General features: G+C 43.5%; 1 protein-coding gene across 1 annotated transcript in view; it reads left to right on the top strand.

Moving 5' to 3' along the window:
• Positions 1-15871, top strand: part of LOC126316172 (uncharacterized) — a 62349-nt gene extending 46478 nt beyond the window's left edge. Inside the window, exon 5 of the mRNA XM_049992712.1 lies at positions 15395-15871. Within this exon, the coding sequence (XP_049848669.1) occupies positions 15395-15530 (136 nt within the window). The 3' untranslated portion in view covers positions 15531-15871. The remainder of the gene's footprint in view (positions 1-15394) is intronic.
• The last annotated feature ends 1810 nt before the right edge of the window (positions 15872-17681 follow it).

Raw genomic sequence — 17681 nt, 5'->3', positions numbered from 1 at the left:
GGAGGTATACCTAGTTTCTCACGTGGCTGATGAGTGCTCTGGGACTAACAGATGGTACTTAGTCTCAGCGTAATCTCTAATGGCATCACTTTCACTAAGGGGAAATGTTTGTGGTTGTGGTCTTCAGTCCAGAGACTGGTTTGATGCAGCTCCCCATGCTACTCTATCCTGTGCAAGCTTCTTTATCTCCCAGTACCTAATGCAACCTACAATCTTCTGAATCTGCTTAGTGTATTCATTTCTTGGTCTCCCTCTACGATTTTTATCCTCCACGCTGCACTCCAATACTAAATTGGTGATCCCCTGATGCCTCAGAACATGTCCTACCAACCTATCCCTTCTTCTAGTCAAGTTGTGCCACAAATTTCACTTCTCCCCAATTCTGTTCAATACCTACCATCTAATCTTCAGCATTCTTCTGTAACACACCATTTCGAAAGCTTGTCTAAACTATTTATCGTCCACGTTTCACTTCCATACATGGCTGCATTCCATACAAATACTTTCAGAAACGACTTGCTGACTCTTAAATATACGCTCGATGTTAACAAATTTGTTTTCTTCAGAAACGCTTTCCTTGCCATTGCCAGTTTACATTTTATATCCTTTCTACTTCGACCATCATCAGTTATTTTGCTCCCCAACAAGCTTTAAGTGTCTCATTTCCTAATCTAATACCCCCAACATTACCCGATTTATTCCGACTACATTCCATTATCCGCCTTTTGCTTTTGTTGAGGTTCGTCTTACATTCTCGTTTCAAGAAACTTTCCATTCCATTCAACTGCTCTTCCAGGTCCTTTGCTTTTTCTGACAGAATTACAGTGTCATCGGCGAACCTCATAGTTTTTATTTCTTTTCCATGGATTTTAATACCTACTCTTTTTTTTTCTTTCGTTTCTTTTACTGCTTGCTCAGTATTCAGATTGAATAACGTCAGGGATTGGCTACAACCCTGTCTCACTCCCTTCCCAAACACTGCTTCCATTTCATGCCTCTCAACTCTTATAACTGTCATCTGATTTCCGTACAATTAGTAAACAGCCTTTCTGTCCCTGTATTTTACCCTTGCCACCTTCAGAAGGGGAAATAACTTCTAAACTTTCGTTATCGATTGTTGAATATGGAAGGAGAAAATCCAAGAGAATATTGTGAATACCTCAAGAGCATTTAACATATTGTAAAGAAAGGTTTGAAATCATTCACCCTCCTGCTACTCAAAAAGACTTGCGCAACATATTTGAGAACATTATTTCTAAGATTGTGATCAGATAAAAATAAAAAAATAGAAAGCATTCTGTAATTGGAGCAAGCAGTGATGGGTATAAAATGCTAAAAATCTAACAAAGATCAGTCTCGATCGCGTTTTGAGATTTTTATTCGTTATCAACCAGTTTCGGCTCTCTCCTCAGACCATCATCGATCTTCTCGCCGCCATTATGCCTGCTGGTGGCGGCATCCATCGACATAACCAGTAACAACCTTACTTCTATGTATCTCTCTCCATCTGCCGCAACCAGCAGCCATAATGGCGGGAAAAAGCCCGAAGATGGTCAGAGGAAAGTGCCAAAAATGGTTGCTAACAAATAAAAATCTGAAAACGCGATCGAGACTGTTTTTATTGGATTTACAGATAGAAATACATGTCAAGCGAGATATGAGAAAACAGTACGCTATAAAATACGACTGTGTTACTCATGCATGACTTACCTATGACCTCAAAGCATTTGTTTTAAACTTGTTTGTGGTGGACAGTTATTATATTAGTGACAAGTTGTCTAACATTCATGGTGGTGTCTGTTTGTTCTAAGTCGTGTCTCCCTACCATTTTCGCGCAACGACACTCTGAGCGTGTTTTTTAGGGAATTGACTAGTTTGAACCTGGGACCTGTTGCTGGTAATGAGACGCCATATCACACATGACATGTAGAGTTCAGAGGAGTTCAGTGAGACTAGCGATGATATAATCAAATACTTAATGATTTCAGCGTCAGCTCCACTGCACTCCCTGTAAAAGAATCTTAATAGTAACTAAATTTAGTAGAAGCGGTTCAAGGCTTTCCTATTTTTAGTTAGCTGGTAAAGTAACATCGAGAAAGCTGTTAAGTTTGCCATTGGAAATTTTATTCTACTCACGATACATTGTTTATAAATTGCTCTATTGATAAAAGGAAATATTTTAATACAGGATGATAAAAACCAACTGCATTCAACAAAAATGTGAACGAATATTCCCTGAGTGGGTTTCCAAGTTCTACATTGGATCGAAGGATGACCTATGCCATATCAGATCTATAATCTAGGTTTAAATTAAGTTTCACAAAAGGGAAAACTATCAAAATGGTCTACAGTGCCCCTCAATTATCTTTATTTACTTATCTAACTTGTCGTAAATTACAGTGGCTGATGTGGCTTCTCAATAATTATATAACAGAGAAATCATCGCGTTTCAGATTTTAACTTCTAATAGCAAATGTGAATACCAAGAGCTTCAATTGGCGATCGACACTAGTATTACGTAAAAAGGGGATGTAACAGATGAGACTTCTGCAGTTCTGAGTGAAGCCTTATGCGCTCAAAAATACGGCATCGCGTGCGTTCATTACCTTATCGCTGTTCGTCAGGGGGCAGCGGGCGCCACAGCTCCACTCACCTCGCCGTCTCGGAAGCAACCCTCTCCTAAATTCTCCTTACTACAATTTACCGAAGTTGGTTGAAAAAAAAAAAGTATCTGGCTGTGTTTTCATCTGACCAAACAGGGTCTCTGTGTTAACCTTAAGCTCCGCCTACAAAAATTCTGTCTATCCAATGAGAAACGTTATACTTTTCGTGATGGGGCAATGTTTTTAAAGTTTGCAACATAACAGAGACGCGAAAAAGTCGCACGCTAAAACCTGCAGCTGGTGTGGTCCTTTTAGCGTTATCGTAAGATCTATACTGTTCTTCTGGAAGGCTCTATCTTTTAACATGGGCTGGGGGTGGTCCTGGTGGTTGGCTGGAGACTTGGGTGTCCATCCCTTATCGTAGGGCCTTCTAGCTTAACACGGCTCTGCTCTCGGCTTCTGTTCTCGTTTCTTCCCTCGGAAGTGCGTCTGTTTCACGGTGAGAAGGTATGACATGCACTTAGGCGTTCTTGTGTTAGCCTGCGGTATTCTATTCGCTCACTCGTTGACCGTATTACTTTGGTTGATTTAATGCCAGGATTTATTCGGAGCTATGTGACATACTGCCGGATTTGCTTATCATGTCAGGGTTTTCATGGGAGGTGTTGGATTTGCCTGACACCTTACAGTTGTAATAAATGACATGTTTTAGCGTCTTTGTCGCTACGTGAGAAACAATTTTCTCTCGCTGAGGATGACATAGATCGCGTAAATAGACTGATTACCGTATTCTTGTAAGATGCCTAGAGAGTGAGATATTCGGCTGTGAATTCGATAACGTGTAAACATGGCATCAACAAATACAATTGAATTGAAAAAGTATCGCAGGTAATAATGAAAATGTTTACTTTTTCATGCGTTAATTTGTCAGCTGACATCCCCACCGTCTTTGATCGAAACTGAGGTTTTCACACAATCGATGTAGCTGCACACAGACACTTAATGATGTTTTTATTTCCACCCACACCTTTGCAGTTAAAGAATAGACAGGTCTGTTCGGCAGCGACGTACTAGCTCCACACAGTTTCCTCTTTTTAGGGATTCAATGTGTTGCCTGTGCTTTAAAACAGCATAATTACGTTTCATTAAAATTTATCAAGAACAAGGGAAATAAGAACTGAGCAGCATACGCATCTACATTCGACGACACGTCTTTCACTCTTGAGGCAAACTGCATCTTTTTCTGTGTGTTGCTCGTAGAATATACTATCCTTCTGAAGGGAATGTGTAGACGAAGTGTATTATGCAGTTGATGCACAATTCTCTCTCTTTCTGTCATTCTAATTCTCGAAGGCTCTAATTTTCTTCGTCTTCTTAATCTACACGGTGCGTCGAATGCAATTGACTGCAGCAGTAGTGAAAGCAGAGAAATCGTCTGCATCAAGCACAATGCATGAAAGGCACTTTTCTGCGAACACGTACTGTCCACACAATATGCGACAGAGAGCAAATTTGTTTTACGTTCTTGAAGAGCCTTCTCCTGTCGCTTAATTTCGACGCATACTGTGCTCGCAACTTATCGACTACTCTCTGTCACGAACATCTTTTCTCTGACACTTGTATTTAAGTATGTGATACCTCTCATTCAAGTAATGGGGTTATCACTACACGGGTCCTGTATGATTTTCAAGGGACACTCGTGCCATTCACTATTGTATTATGCAGCTGCTGCACAATTCTCTGTCTTTCTAATTCTCGAAGGCTCTAATTTTCTTCGTCTTCTTAACGTACACGGTGCGTCGAATGCAATTGACTGTAGCAGTAGTGAAAGCAGAGAAATCGTCTGCTTCAAGCACAATGCATGAAAGGCATTTTTCTGCGAACACGTATTTCCACACAATATGCGACAGAGAGAAAATTTGTTTTACGTTCTTGAAGAGCCTTCTCCTGTCGCTTAATTTCGACGCATACTGTGTGTACGATAAGATAGTTGGAAATAGGAGGCTTGACATCCGAATCCCCACAGAAAAAAGTACGTGTCGTCAAAGATCATGGGCACATATGCCGACAACTTATTTTTTGCTTGTTCATAATAATGCAACAAATATAAAAGATGTAACGCGATTAAGCGCACATATTTTTAAATGTGGTACCTTAACATGTATATGCATCAATGTGTTTATTGCTTTTTCTCTGCATCGTACAGTCTTCCCACAAACAAGTAACAAACTTTACGACCTGACACACTATGTAATCAAAAGTATCCCGATACCTGGCTGAAAATGAATTACAAGTTTGTGGCACCCTCCATCGGTAGTGCTGGAATTCAATATGGAGCTGGCCCACCCTTAACCTAGATGACAGTTTCCACTCTCGCAGGAATGCCTTCAGTCTTGTGCTGGAACATTTCTTCGGGAATGGCAGCCCATTCTTCACGGAGTGCTGCATTGAGGCGAGGTATCGATGTTCGTCGGCGAGGCCTGGCACCAAGTCGGCGTTCCAAAACACCCCAAAGGTGCTCTGTATGATTCAGGTCAGGACTGTGCAGGCCAGTCCACTACAGGAATGTTACTGTCGTGTAACCCATCCGCCATAGGCCGTGCATTATGAACAGGTGCTCGACAGTGTTGAAAGGTGCAATCGCCATCCCAGAATTGCTCTTCAACAGTGGGAAGCAAGAAGGTGCTTAAAACATCAATGTAGGCCTGTGCTGTCATAGTACCACGCAAAACAACAAGGACTGCAAGTTCCCTCCATGAAAAACACGACGACACCATAACACCACCGCCTTCGAACATTACTTTTGGCACTACACACGCTGGCAGATGGCGTTCACCGGGCTTTCGCCAAACCCACAACCTGCCATGGGATCGCCACATTGTGTACCGTGATTTGTCACTCCACACAACGTTTTTCCACTGTTCAATCGTCCAATGTTTACGCTCCTTACACCAAGCGAGGCGTCGTTTGACATTTGCTGGCGTGATGTGTGGCCTATGAGCAGCCGTTCGACCATGAAATCGAAGTTTTCTCACCTCTCGCCTAACTGTCATAGTTCTTGCAGTGGATCCTGATGCACTTTCGAATCCCTGTGTGATGGTCTGGATAGATATTTGCCTATTACACACATTACGACCCTCTTCAACTGTCGTCGGTCTCTGTCAGTCAACAGACGAGGTCGGCCTATACGCTTTTTCTTCTCCATGGATTTTAATACCTACTCCGAACTTTTCTTTTGCTTCCTTTACTGCTTGCTCAATATACAGATTGAATAGCATCGGGGAGAGGCTACAACCCTGTCTCACTCCCTTCCCAACCACTGCTTCCCTTTCATGCCCCTCGACTCTTATAACTGCCATCTGGTTTCTGTGCAAATTGTAAATAACCTTTCGCTCCCTGTATTTTACCCCTGCCACCTTCAGAATTTGAAGGAGCGTATTCCAGTCAACATTGTCAAAAGCTTTATCTAAGTCTACAAATGCTAGAAAAGTAGGTTTGCCTTTCCTTAATCTAGCTTCTAAGATAAGTCGTAGGGTCAGTTTTGCCTCTCGTGTTCCAATATTCCTACGGAATCCAAACTGATCTTCCCCGAGGTCGGCTTCTACTAGTTTTTCCATTCGTCTGTAAAGAATTCGCGTTAGTATTTTGCAGCTGTGACTTATTAAACTAATAGTTCGGTAATTTTCACATCTGTCAACACCTGCTTTCTTTGGGATTGGAATTATTATCTTGAAGTCTGAGGGTATTTCGCCTGTCTCATACATCTTGCTCACCAGATGGTAGAGTTTTGTCAGGACTGGCTCTCCCAAGGCCGTCAGTAGTTCCAATGGAATGTTGTCTACTCCGAGGGCCTTGTTTCGACTCAGGTCTTTCAGTGCTCTGTCAAACTCTTCACGCAGTATCGTATCTCCCATTTCATCTTCATCTACATCCTCTTCCATTTCCATAATATTGTCCTCAAGTACATCGCTCTAGTATAGACCCTCTATATACTCCTTCCACCTTTCTGCTTTCCCTTCTTTGCTTAGAACTGGGTTTCCATCTGAGCTCTTGAGATTCATACAAGTGGTTCTCTTATCTCCAGAGATCTCTTTAATTTTCCTGTAGGCAGTATCTATCTTACCCCTACTGAGATAAGCCTCTACATCCTTACATTTGTCCTCTAGCCGTCCCTGCTTAACCATTTTGCACTTCCTGTCGATCTCATTTTTGAGACGTCTGTATTCCTTTTTGCCTGGTTCATTTACTGCATTTTTATATTTTCTCCTTTCATCAGTTAAATTCAATATTTCTTCTGTTACCCATGTGATATAACCGCTATTATTTTCTATCTACGGAAACAGTCTTACTTACAGTGCGAGCAGCTATCTGCGGTTGTTTGTTGATGATGCTGTGCTGTACGGAAAGGTGCTGAAATTGAGTGACTGTGCAAGCATACAAGATAACTAGACAAAATTTCTAGCTGGTGCGATGAATAGTAGCTTGCTCTAAATTTAGAAAAATGTAAGTTAATGCTGATGAGTAAGAAAAGCCGAACGGTCTAAGGCGCTGTAATCATGGACTGTGCGGCTGATCCCGGCGGAGGTTCGAGTCCTTCCTCGGGCATGGGTGTGTGTGTTTGTCCTTAGGATAATATAGGTTAAGTAGTGTGTAAACTTACGGACTGATGACCTTAGCAGTCAAGTCCAATAAGATTTCACACACATCTAAACAAAACCGTAACGTTTGAATACAGCATTCGTAGTTCACTGCTTGACACAGCCAAGTCGTTTACCTATCTGGGCGTAACGTTGCAAAGCGATACGGAATGGAACGACCATGTGAGGATTGTGGTAGAGAAGGTGAATGGTCGACTTCGGTTTATTGGAAGAATTTTGGGAAAATATGGTTCACCTGTGAAGGAGACCGCTTATAGGACGGTAGTGAGACCTGTTCTTTAGTACAGTTAGAGTGTTTGGGATCAGTATCAAACCGGACTAAATGAACTGGGAATGCGTGGAGGGAAAGAGACGTCCTCTTTGCGGAACACTATAAAGAAAATTTAGAGAACCAGCATTTGAAGCCGACTGAAGAACGATTCTCTTGTCACCAATATACATTCCGTGTAAGGAACACAAAGGTAATATATGACGAATCAGGACTCATACGAAGGCAAAGAGATAGTCATTTTTCCTTCACTATTTGTGAATGGAACAGGAAAGGATAGAGATGGGGCCCCACCACGCCCGCACCAACGTGGTGACCAAACCAAAAGTTACTGTCACCTCCGTCAACATGTTAGTTAGCTAATAAATGAATCACAGGATGCTGGACTGTGATGTTATTCGTGCTACTGGGTAAGACTACGCATTAACACGGTCCGTCAGGTGATAGATAGTGGACGAAACGCGAGTGAGGGTAGAGATTTGAAGAGCAGAGGGAAAAAAGTGCCAAGGCACGTGCCGACTGAAAAAAACCTCTGCCACAGTGGAATGGGTAGTAAGAGCTATAGTGGCTTACTAGCTGCGATTGTTCATGCAAGGTTGGGTTTGTTATTGTGGGTATCATGCATCATTACCGTGGCAGGCGATGGCGATGTACCCCGGCTTGCTGCAGCCGCTGCATTCCTGGAACAATCAGGATCGTTATATATTAGTGGGAAATCGGCCATATCATCTCACTGTGGGGGGAATGTATAGCTTGTCTGCATTTAGTGTACGGTACACCTTCCCTAAGTGGTGCAAGTTTTTGGCAAGTATGTTCCAACTGGAAATCCAGTAATGGTGGCTGATTAACAGGGGCTCGCCTGTATCATTGTGTTTGCATGTACTTGGCCGTAGATGTTAGCTCCTTGCAAGTATGTTTTTTGCTCTGTTATGTTTCCATCTATGGTTGTGGTCGGATATGACTCGTAGTGGTACAGGGTACCGTCCACAAAGCATCTTACAGTGGATTGCGGAGTATGTATGTAGATCTAGACTTGGATGCAGAATTATGCTTCGGTGCAGTGTAATGGGTCGGAATTACAAATTGCAACATTTCAACATTAGGGGAGGATGCAAAATAACGAAAATTGATTTACTGTGCGTGTGGAGTAAGAGGGAGAATATATGATTAAATCTGTAATTTGGGACTGTACATACGCGAAATTTAGTGCAGACACCTGTCATCTGTGTCAGCAGCTATGGCTGTGATGTGACGGGGTATCAGGTCGAGATGAACTTGATAGATCCCGACTTATCATTCCATGTTGCTTCAACTCGATGTCAGAGTGAGGAAATTGGAATGACTGTGTGCCACTGCTCATAGCAATGCATGATCAGCTGAGTGAAAGACCTGGAGAACGTGCTGGCCAGGGCAACAACAAAATGCACACTGCATCGGCGTAGGTTGGGGCAGGAAGGGTAACTTGTGGTCTTGCATTATCTTGTTGAAAGACGGGGCGTAGCAACTGGCCTCAAAACATCAAAAATGAAAAGCTATTATCAAAATTATCAGATATTCGAAAAAGAGGTAATCCTGTTGTGTACTGAGAGGCACACCACACCAAACTACCATGTGCTGGGCACATATTTTTGATGGTCTGCCAATATACGCTGTCTTCGAACTTTCCACACACGGGTACGTCCGTTGTGGTGCTGTACGCAGAATGGGGCTCGTCCATAAAGACGACGTAGCGCCAGTCCTGTGTCTAGTGCAGTTGGGAGCACCACTATCTGCGCGCGTCTCTCTGATCCCGTGTCAAGGGAAGCCGCAACATCGGTCGCTGCATTGAACGTATGTGGTCCTCCATACGTCATCACATTGCCCGTGTAAATATTAGTCATGTTTCGAAAAAAGCCTGTTTCCTGACTCAAGGTAAACGACGTCGCTATACGATCCTGCACGGCGTAGCAGACAACATTTCTGACCTCATGGGGGCTACAGTAACCACATGGAGCCGTAAAACCCAGCTTGGCCTCCAGTACGGTGTTCCTGAGACCACCGATTTATATTCCCATGGTCATCATTGTGTCCTGGCGAATTCGTGCAGCAGTATCATTTAACGGTAAACTACAACTTAGCCGGCCGCGGTGGTCTCGCGGTTCTAGGCGCGCAGTCCGGAACCGTGCGACTGCTACGGTCGCAGGTTCGAATCCTGCCTCGGGCATAGATGTGTGTGATGTCCTTAGGTTAGTAGTTCTAAGTTCTAGGGGGCCGATGACCACAGCATTTGAGTCCCATAGTGCTCAGAGCTATTTTTGAAACTACAACTTAGACATGCGAAGATGCTGCCGCTACTAAATTCCAACAGACGCTCGCACGTGTGTATTCTTTTTACACTAGACGTAATTCGAGCTTTCTCACAAACAAACAGTATTAAAATGCAACTTCTGAATGAAACACCCACTGCATAATCTTCTTTTGTAGATACAGAATGGAGACGCCTCTACTCCTTCCTCGTTCATGCAGTTTTGCTGAAATACTGATCGCTGGCGTATCCAAGCATGTAGAACACTTTGTGACAATTTGACAGTTGCTCCCTGCTGTCTTCATGGCATTACATTTTAAAATGGCTTTGAGCACTATGGGACTTAACTTCTGAGGTCATCAGTCCCCTAGAACTTAGAACTGCTTAAACCTAACAAACCTAAGGACATCACACACAGCCATGACCGAGGCAGGATTCGAACCTGCGACCGTAGCGGTCTCGCCGTTCCAGAGTGTAGCGCCTACAACCGCTCTGCTGCTACGGTCGGCCCATTACATTTTAATGGCCTACAGTGTTTCGTGCAGAAATTTAAATAGATTGTTAATTTACATATCTTAACGAAGTACTTTTACATGTACAATATTATACTGCTCCTTATCTGCTCTGTGGGGTTGCTTTCCAGGTTCCTTCTTTCTTGCAGAAATTATGTCTGGTAACAATTTTATTTATAGTGGATAAAAGGGTATCACTCCTCGAATATTACACAACTTTATGTTGATGTAACAAATCCGTTATACGAGGGTTAGGACTTTAATAATGGCAATTATTTATTTACAGCTCGTACAAAATAGATACGTGTTTCAAAGTTTTACTGATTTTCAAACTCGTCACCAGCATTGTGTATAACCTGTTGCAAGCGATGTGGAAGTCGTAGGATACTCTTAGCAATGCCGGCCGGTGTGGCCGAGCGGTTGTAGGTGCTTCAGTCTGGAACCGCACGTTCGCTATGGTCGCAGGTTCGAATCCTGCCTCGGGCATGGATGTATGTGATGTCCTTAGGTTAGTTAGGTTTAAGTAGTTCTAAGTTCTAGGGGACTGATGACCTAAGATGTTAAGTCCCATAGTGCTCAGAGCCATTTGAATTGTGCTTAGATACCTCAGTCGGCAGAGTTCTTCCCTTTGTGAAATGATTAGTTCCAGGTTGGACCCCGCGTTTTAATTTGTGAAGGAGTTTTAAGTGTCTGTGATGGCATGACAGGTCAGTCTCTCTCTCTCTCTCTCTCTCTCTCTCTCTCTCTCTCTCTCTCTCTCTCTCTAGAGGCGAAAATAGAGAGGGTAGTAGAGTTAGACACTGGGATCTGGAGCGTGGTCGCCTTTGTAATTCATCCCGAGGGTACTCCATTGGGTTCTGGTCGGGACACTGGGTAGACCAGTCCTTTTCAGGGATGTTAATATCTACAAAACGTAGGCACAATTGCTGCTATATGAGTGTCATGCTGACTCAATGGGTGTCTCTGAAATTTCCATCTGCAGTAGGAAATGCACAACTCTGTTAAATACACTACTGGCCATTAAAATTCCTACACCACGAAGATGACGTACTACAGACGCGAAAAGTAACCGACAGGAAGAAGATGCTGTGATACGCAAATGATTAGCTTTCCAGAGCATTCACACAAGTTTGGCGACAACTACAACGTGCTGACATGAGGAAAGTTTCCAACGGATTTCTCATACCCAAATAGCAGTTGACCGGCGTTGCCTGGTGAAAAGTTGTTGTGATGCCTCCTGTATGGAGGAGAAATGCGTACCATCACGTTTCCGACTTTGATAAAGGTCGGATTGTAGCCCATCGCGATTGCGGTTTATCGTATCGCGACATTGCTGATCGCGTTGGTCGAGATCCAATGACTGTCAGCAGAATATGGAATCGGTGGGTTCATGAGGGTATACAGGACGCCGTGCTAGATCCCAACGGCCTCGTATTACTAGCAGTCGAGATGACAGGCATCTTATCCGCATGGCTGTAACGGCTCGTGCAGCCACGTCTCGATCCGTGAGTCAACAGTTGGGGACGTTTGCAAGACAACAATCATCTACACGAACAGTTCGACGAAGCTTGCAGCAGCATGGACTATCAGCTCGGAGACCATACCTGCCGATACCCTTGACGCTGCATCACAGAAAGGAGAGCCTGCGATGGTGTACTCAACGACGAATCTGGGTGCACGAAGAGCAAAACGTCATTTTTTCGAATTAGTCCAGGTTCTGTTTACAGCATTATGATGGTTGCATGCGTGTTTGGCGACATCGCGGTGAACGCACATTGGAAGCGTGTATTCGTCATCGCCATAGTGGCGTATCACCTGGCGTGATGGTATGGGGTGCCATTGGTTACACGTCTCTGTCACCTCTTGTTCGCATTGACGGCACTTTGAACAGTGGACGTTATATTTCAGATGTGTTACGACCCGCAGCTCTATCCTTCATTCGATCCCTGGGAAACCCTACGTTTCAGCAGGATAATGCACGACCGCATGTTGCAGTTCCTGTACGGGCCTTTCCGGGCACAGAAAATGTTCGACTGCTGCCCTGGCCAGCATATTCTCCAGATCTCTCACCAACTGAAAACATCTGGTCAATGGTGGCCGAGCAACTGGCTCGTCACAATACTCCAGTCACTACTCTTGATGAACTGTGGTATCGTGTTGAAGCTGAATGGGCAGCTGTACCTGTACACGCCATTCAAGCTATGTTTGACTCAATGCCCAGGCGTATTGAGGCCGTTATTACGGGCAGAGGTGGTTGTTTTGGGTACTGATTTCTCATGATCTATGTACCCAAATTGCGTGAAAATGTAATCATATGTCAGTTCTAGTATAATATATTTGTCCAATGACTACCCGTTTATCATCTGGATTTCCCCTTAGTGTAGCAATTTTAATGGCCAGTAATGTATGTTTTTACCTGTCAACACTTAGCGTTGTCTTAAGAGCAATAGGGGGACCACACCCTAATCATTAAAACACCTACATATCGTAACACCACCTCCTCCGTACTTCAATGTCGGCAATACGATGAAGGCAGGTAACGTTGCACAGAAATTCGCCAAAGCCAAACCCTTGCAAAGAATTGACACGTCATCAGTTATCTTTCCAAATCACTTGTTTCTAGTCATCTACTGTTCAGTGGCGTTACTTTTTACACCACCTCAAATGTCCACAAAAAACTGTGGCTTATGTGGCTGGCCAGCCATTGCACCCTATCGTTTTCTTTCTGCGCCCATCTGGACTGTTGGTTGCACTTTGGTACTCACGAATGTTTCCTATCACCGTTTTCTTGCGAGTTTTTGCAACCACCCTCCATAATGCTTGACGGTCCGTTTCCATCAGTATATGAGTTCTTCTCGGTCTTATTTAAGCCGTGCTGGTTCCTTCGCCGATTTAACTCACAAACAGATCACCAACAGTCGACGTGGGCGGCTCTAAAACGGTTGAAATGACACTGATGGTTTTGTTACTCAGGTGACATACAGTGACTGGTCCAGAAGGAACTGTTACTGCTTCTCTACAGGTAACACGATACTCTCCGTCTCCTTTTGTACCAGCGGGACCGCCTCCTGTGACATCTAGTGGTCAGTTCCACATTACGTAGCTTATTCCGGATAATTTTGATCATAGAGTGTAAGTGTCAGCATGTGCGAGGGACCGCTTCACGTTGTTAGCTTATTTGTCCGTCGCTGACATAGAAGACCGCAAACCTTCTTTCCTTCCCGTCTGGCCAAGCTGTGCAATGACTGGAGTACATGTAAAGCTTACTGGGACAGGGTAAATGCTAACTACAGTGAAGTCGATAATTCTATCGTAATACTGGCATTTTAATTTGATATCCCCCCACAACTGACAAAATTTTTTAAAAAAATGTGAATTGTTTTGTCCACTCACACTCCTGAGAATGGCACATAAAGAATTTGCAATTACGCGCCCCTATTACCGGCAGCTACGTTGCTAAATACTCGGCACTCCGCAAGGATAACTATCAGATCAAGAATATTAGGTAAGTTGTTGGAAGTGGTTAAACATTGGTGAAAATCTCGCTTCTGAGCACACAAAGAGCTCTAACCGCTGAACCCTGCACGGAACACGCGTTGGTGCGATACAGACAGTTGCTGCGATACAGACCGTATATCTTCCTTCGAAGACGATGGCCGAGACGCCGTCTTCAGGTTCGTACCGCTCGATGGCTGAAGGCGAAATCCACTCCCTCCACAACTCTATAATTGCTGAAATGAACATTTTTATCATGTAAATCAATTTTTGGTTTGGTAGGGCGACATGTAACGACCTTGTTGTTGTTGTTGGTGTGGTCTTCAGTCCTGAGACTGGTTTGATGCAACTCTCCATGCTACTCTATCCTATGCAAGCTTCTTCATCTCCCAGTACTTACTGCAACATACAACCTTCTGAATCTGCTTAGTGTATTCATCTCTTGGTCTCCCTCTAACATTTTTACCCTCCACGCTGCCCTCCAATACTAAATTGGTGATCCCTCGATGTGTCAGAACATGTCCTACCAACCGATCCCTTCTTCTAGTCAAGTTGTGCCACAAGCTCCTCTTTCCCCAATTCTATTGAATACTTCCTCATTAGTTATGTGATCTATCAATGTAATCTTCAGTATTCTTCTGTAGCACCACATTTCGAAAGCTTCTATTCTCTTCTTGTCTAAACTATTTATCGTCCACGTTTCACTTCCATACATGGCTACACTCAATACAAATACTTTCAGAAACTACTTCCTGACACTTAAATCTACACTCGATGTAAACAAATTTCTCTTCTTCAGAAGCGCTTTCCTTGCTATTACCAGTCTACATGTTATATCCTCTCTACTTCGACCATCATCAGTTATTTTGCTCCCCAACTAGCAAAACTCCTTTACTACTTTAATTGTCTCATTTCCTAATCTAATTCCCTCAGCATCACCCGACTTAATTAGATTACATTCCATTATCCTAGTTTTGCTTTTGTTGATGTTCATCTTATAACCTCCTTTCAATACACTGTCCATTCCGCTCAACTGCTCTTCCAAGTCCTTTGCTGTCTCTGACAGAATTACAATGTCATCGGCGAGCCTCAAAGTTTTTATTTCTTCTCCATGGATTTTAATACGTACTCCGAATTTTTCTTTTGTTTCCTTTACTGCTTGCTCAATATACAGATTGAACCTTCCCAACCACTGCATCCCTCTCATGTCCCTCGACTCTTATAACTGCCGTCTGGTTGTTGAACAAATTGTAAATAGCTTTTCGCTCCCTGTATTTTACCCGTGCCACCTTCAGAATTTGAAAGAGAGTATTCCAGTCAACATTGTCAAAGGCTTTCTCTAAGTCTACAAATGCTAGGAACGTAGGTTTGCCTTTCCTTAATCTAGGTTCTAAGGTGAGTCATAGGGTCGGTATTGCCTCACGTGTTCCAATATTTCTGATATTTTTCATAATTCCATAGAGTCACGATTTGATGACCTTGCCATTCCCATTATTATTAATGCTAATGTTGGTAAGCTAACGTGTAAGCGGCTATGTCCTGGCACGTCACACAGTTGCCTGTGTGTTTTGCAGCAAGCGGCGGCGCACGCTGGAGTGCTACATCGGCGGCCGGATGGGCGGCTGCGACTACCAGGACATCAAGCAGGCCCAGGGCGAGGACCAGCACCTCAACAGCATCGACTCGCCAGGCAAGAGGGACCTCGACTGAACCACCGGACCGGCTCTTCGACCACTCTCCGTGTCCCCACCCCGTTTATTGCTTCCGCGCTTCAAGGACACCATGCCAAACTTGTCAACGACTTTCATTCGTGGCCGTTAGACAGTACTCAGTGCATTCTCTCAAGTTAACCTGCACTTACTTCTTCTACTTTACTGGTTAAACTTTTTACATGGTTCTTTCGCAAGATTACAGTTGCTTTATGTATGAACACTAATTTCTAGGACGACTTTGTTCAGACACATGTTCTCGGCCTGATAATAGTTAGCTGGCTAAGAGAGTGTAACATCAGGAGGCTAAGCGTTTTTTTATGGAACGTTCAGATGTACAATTACAAATAAATAAATAGAGAAGTGTGTAATGAATTTTGTGTGATCTCTGCAGCAAATACCCTCTAAGTAATTATACAAATAAGTAGTGTGGTTCAGCGCGTAAGTGCAAACAACATATACAGAGACTTCCTGGCAGATTAAAACTGTGCGCCCGACCGAGACACGAACTCGGGACCTTTGCCTTTCGCTGGCAAGTGCTCTACCAACTGAGCTACCGAAGCACGACTCACGCCCGGTACACACAGCTTTACTTCTGCCAGTATCCGTCTCCTACCTTCCAAACTTTACAGAAGCTCTTCTACGAAACATCCTACTGTAAAATGAGTACACAAGGTACCTGTACAGGTACATGAGAACAGTGAGAATTTTCACACAGTTCTTCATGAGTACATTACTCGTGTTACATAACACATGGGAAGTTGCAGTTTTATGGTAAGACTGAACGGTTTTAGGTAAAGCAGTGTTAGCAACAGTATTTATTTATGTGTTAAATTGCTACTACAATTTGTCTACAAAATGAATTGTGAAACTACATTTTATTGCAGTACCATTACCAGGAGCATTGCTTGTCAATTACCATTCAGTGGCAGGATTCTCTCAAAAGCTACATTGTATAATGCCTCACATTTTGTAAATTGGAGTATGTTAGAGGAAATAACAAAATTTTGTCTCTCCTAACCTATATTTTGCTTAAGAACTACCATTCAGTTTAATATGTAGTATACACTCACCAGCACATTTCTAGCACATTTTAGGCATAAGACAAATACATCATCATAACCTTCACTTTGGAGATATTTGCCAAATACAACTTCAACTGTTGTGAAACTATATGTATATTAAGTATTACAACTGTAGTTTCTAGAAAATGAGAAAAGGAAGGTTACTGTAGCTTTTTCACACCAAATGACTCTTTCAATAGATTCAAACTGTATATTCCTCTTGCCTAGCCAGTTCTATGTCGTTTGCACTTATTTTCAAGGAGCTCTCCCTTACACTTGGAAATAGCTTCAGGACGTCTTTCTACTTCAGCCATTTGCAGAAAATGTATGACAGCAAAGATTATTAACATGTTACTGTCCTATGGAGACCAAATAAATACTGAAAATTTAACAAACAATACCCCTTTGAAATGATAAGCAAATTGTAATCTCCGTAAAACAAAACAGAACTTTTCAAATTTTTAGGTCATTTTCACGTATAGATTTCCTTAAACAAGTATTAAACGAATCATGTATCCCACAGAAGAATAATTTCTCAGGTAGAACATTATGATCGACTTAGTCAAATGCCTTTGATAAGTCACATTAGATCCGAATTATACACTCCTCGAAATGGAAAAAAGAACACATTGACACGGGTGTGTCAGACCCACCATACTTGCTCCGGACACTGCGAGAGGGCTGTACAAGCAATGATCACACGCACGGCACAGCGGACACACCAGGAACCGCGGTGTTGGCCGTCGAATGGCGCTAGCTGCGCAGCATTTGTGCACCGCCGCCGTCAGTGTCAGCCAGTTTGCCGTGTCATACGGAGCTCCATCGCAGTCTTTAACACTGGTAGCATGCCGCGACAGCGTGGACGTGAACCGTATGTGCAGTTGACGGACTTTGAGCGAGGGCGTATAGTGGGCATGCGGGAGGCCGGGGGACGTACCGCCGAATTGCTCAACACGTGGGGCGTGAGGTCTCCACAGTACATCGATGTTGTCGCCAGTGGTCGGCGGAAGGTGCACGTGCCCGTCGACCTGGGAAATTAGGGACACTGTTGCTCCTGGGGTATCGGCGAGGACCATTCGCAACCGTCT

This window comes from Schistocerca gregaria, chromosome 1 (assembly GCF_023897955.1).
Source record: "Schistocerca gregaria isolate iqSchGreg1 chromosome 1, iqSchGreg1.2, whole genome shotgun sequence".
Lineage (NCBI taxonomy): Eukaryota > Metazoa > Arthropoda > Insecta > Orthoptera > Acrididae > Schistocerca > Schistocerca gregaria.
The sequence above is the reverse complement of the archived record's forward strand: the minus strand, read 5'-3'. Positions and strand labels throughout refer to the sequence as shown.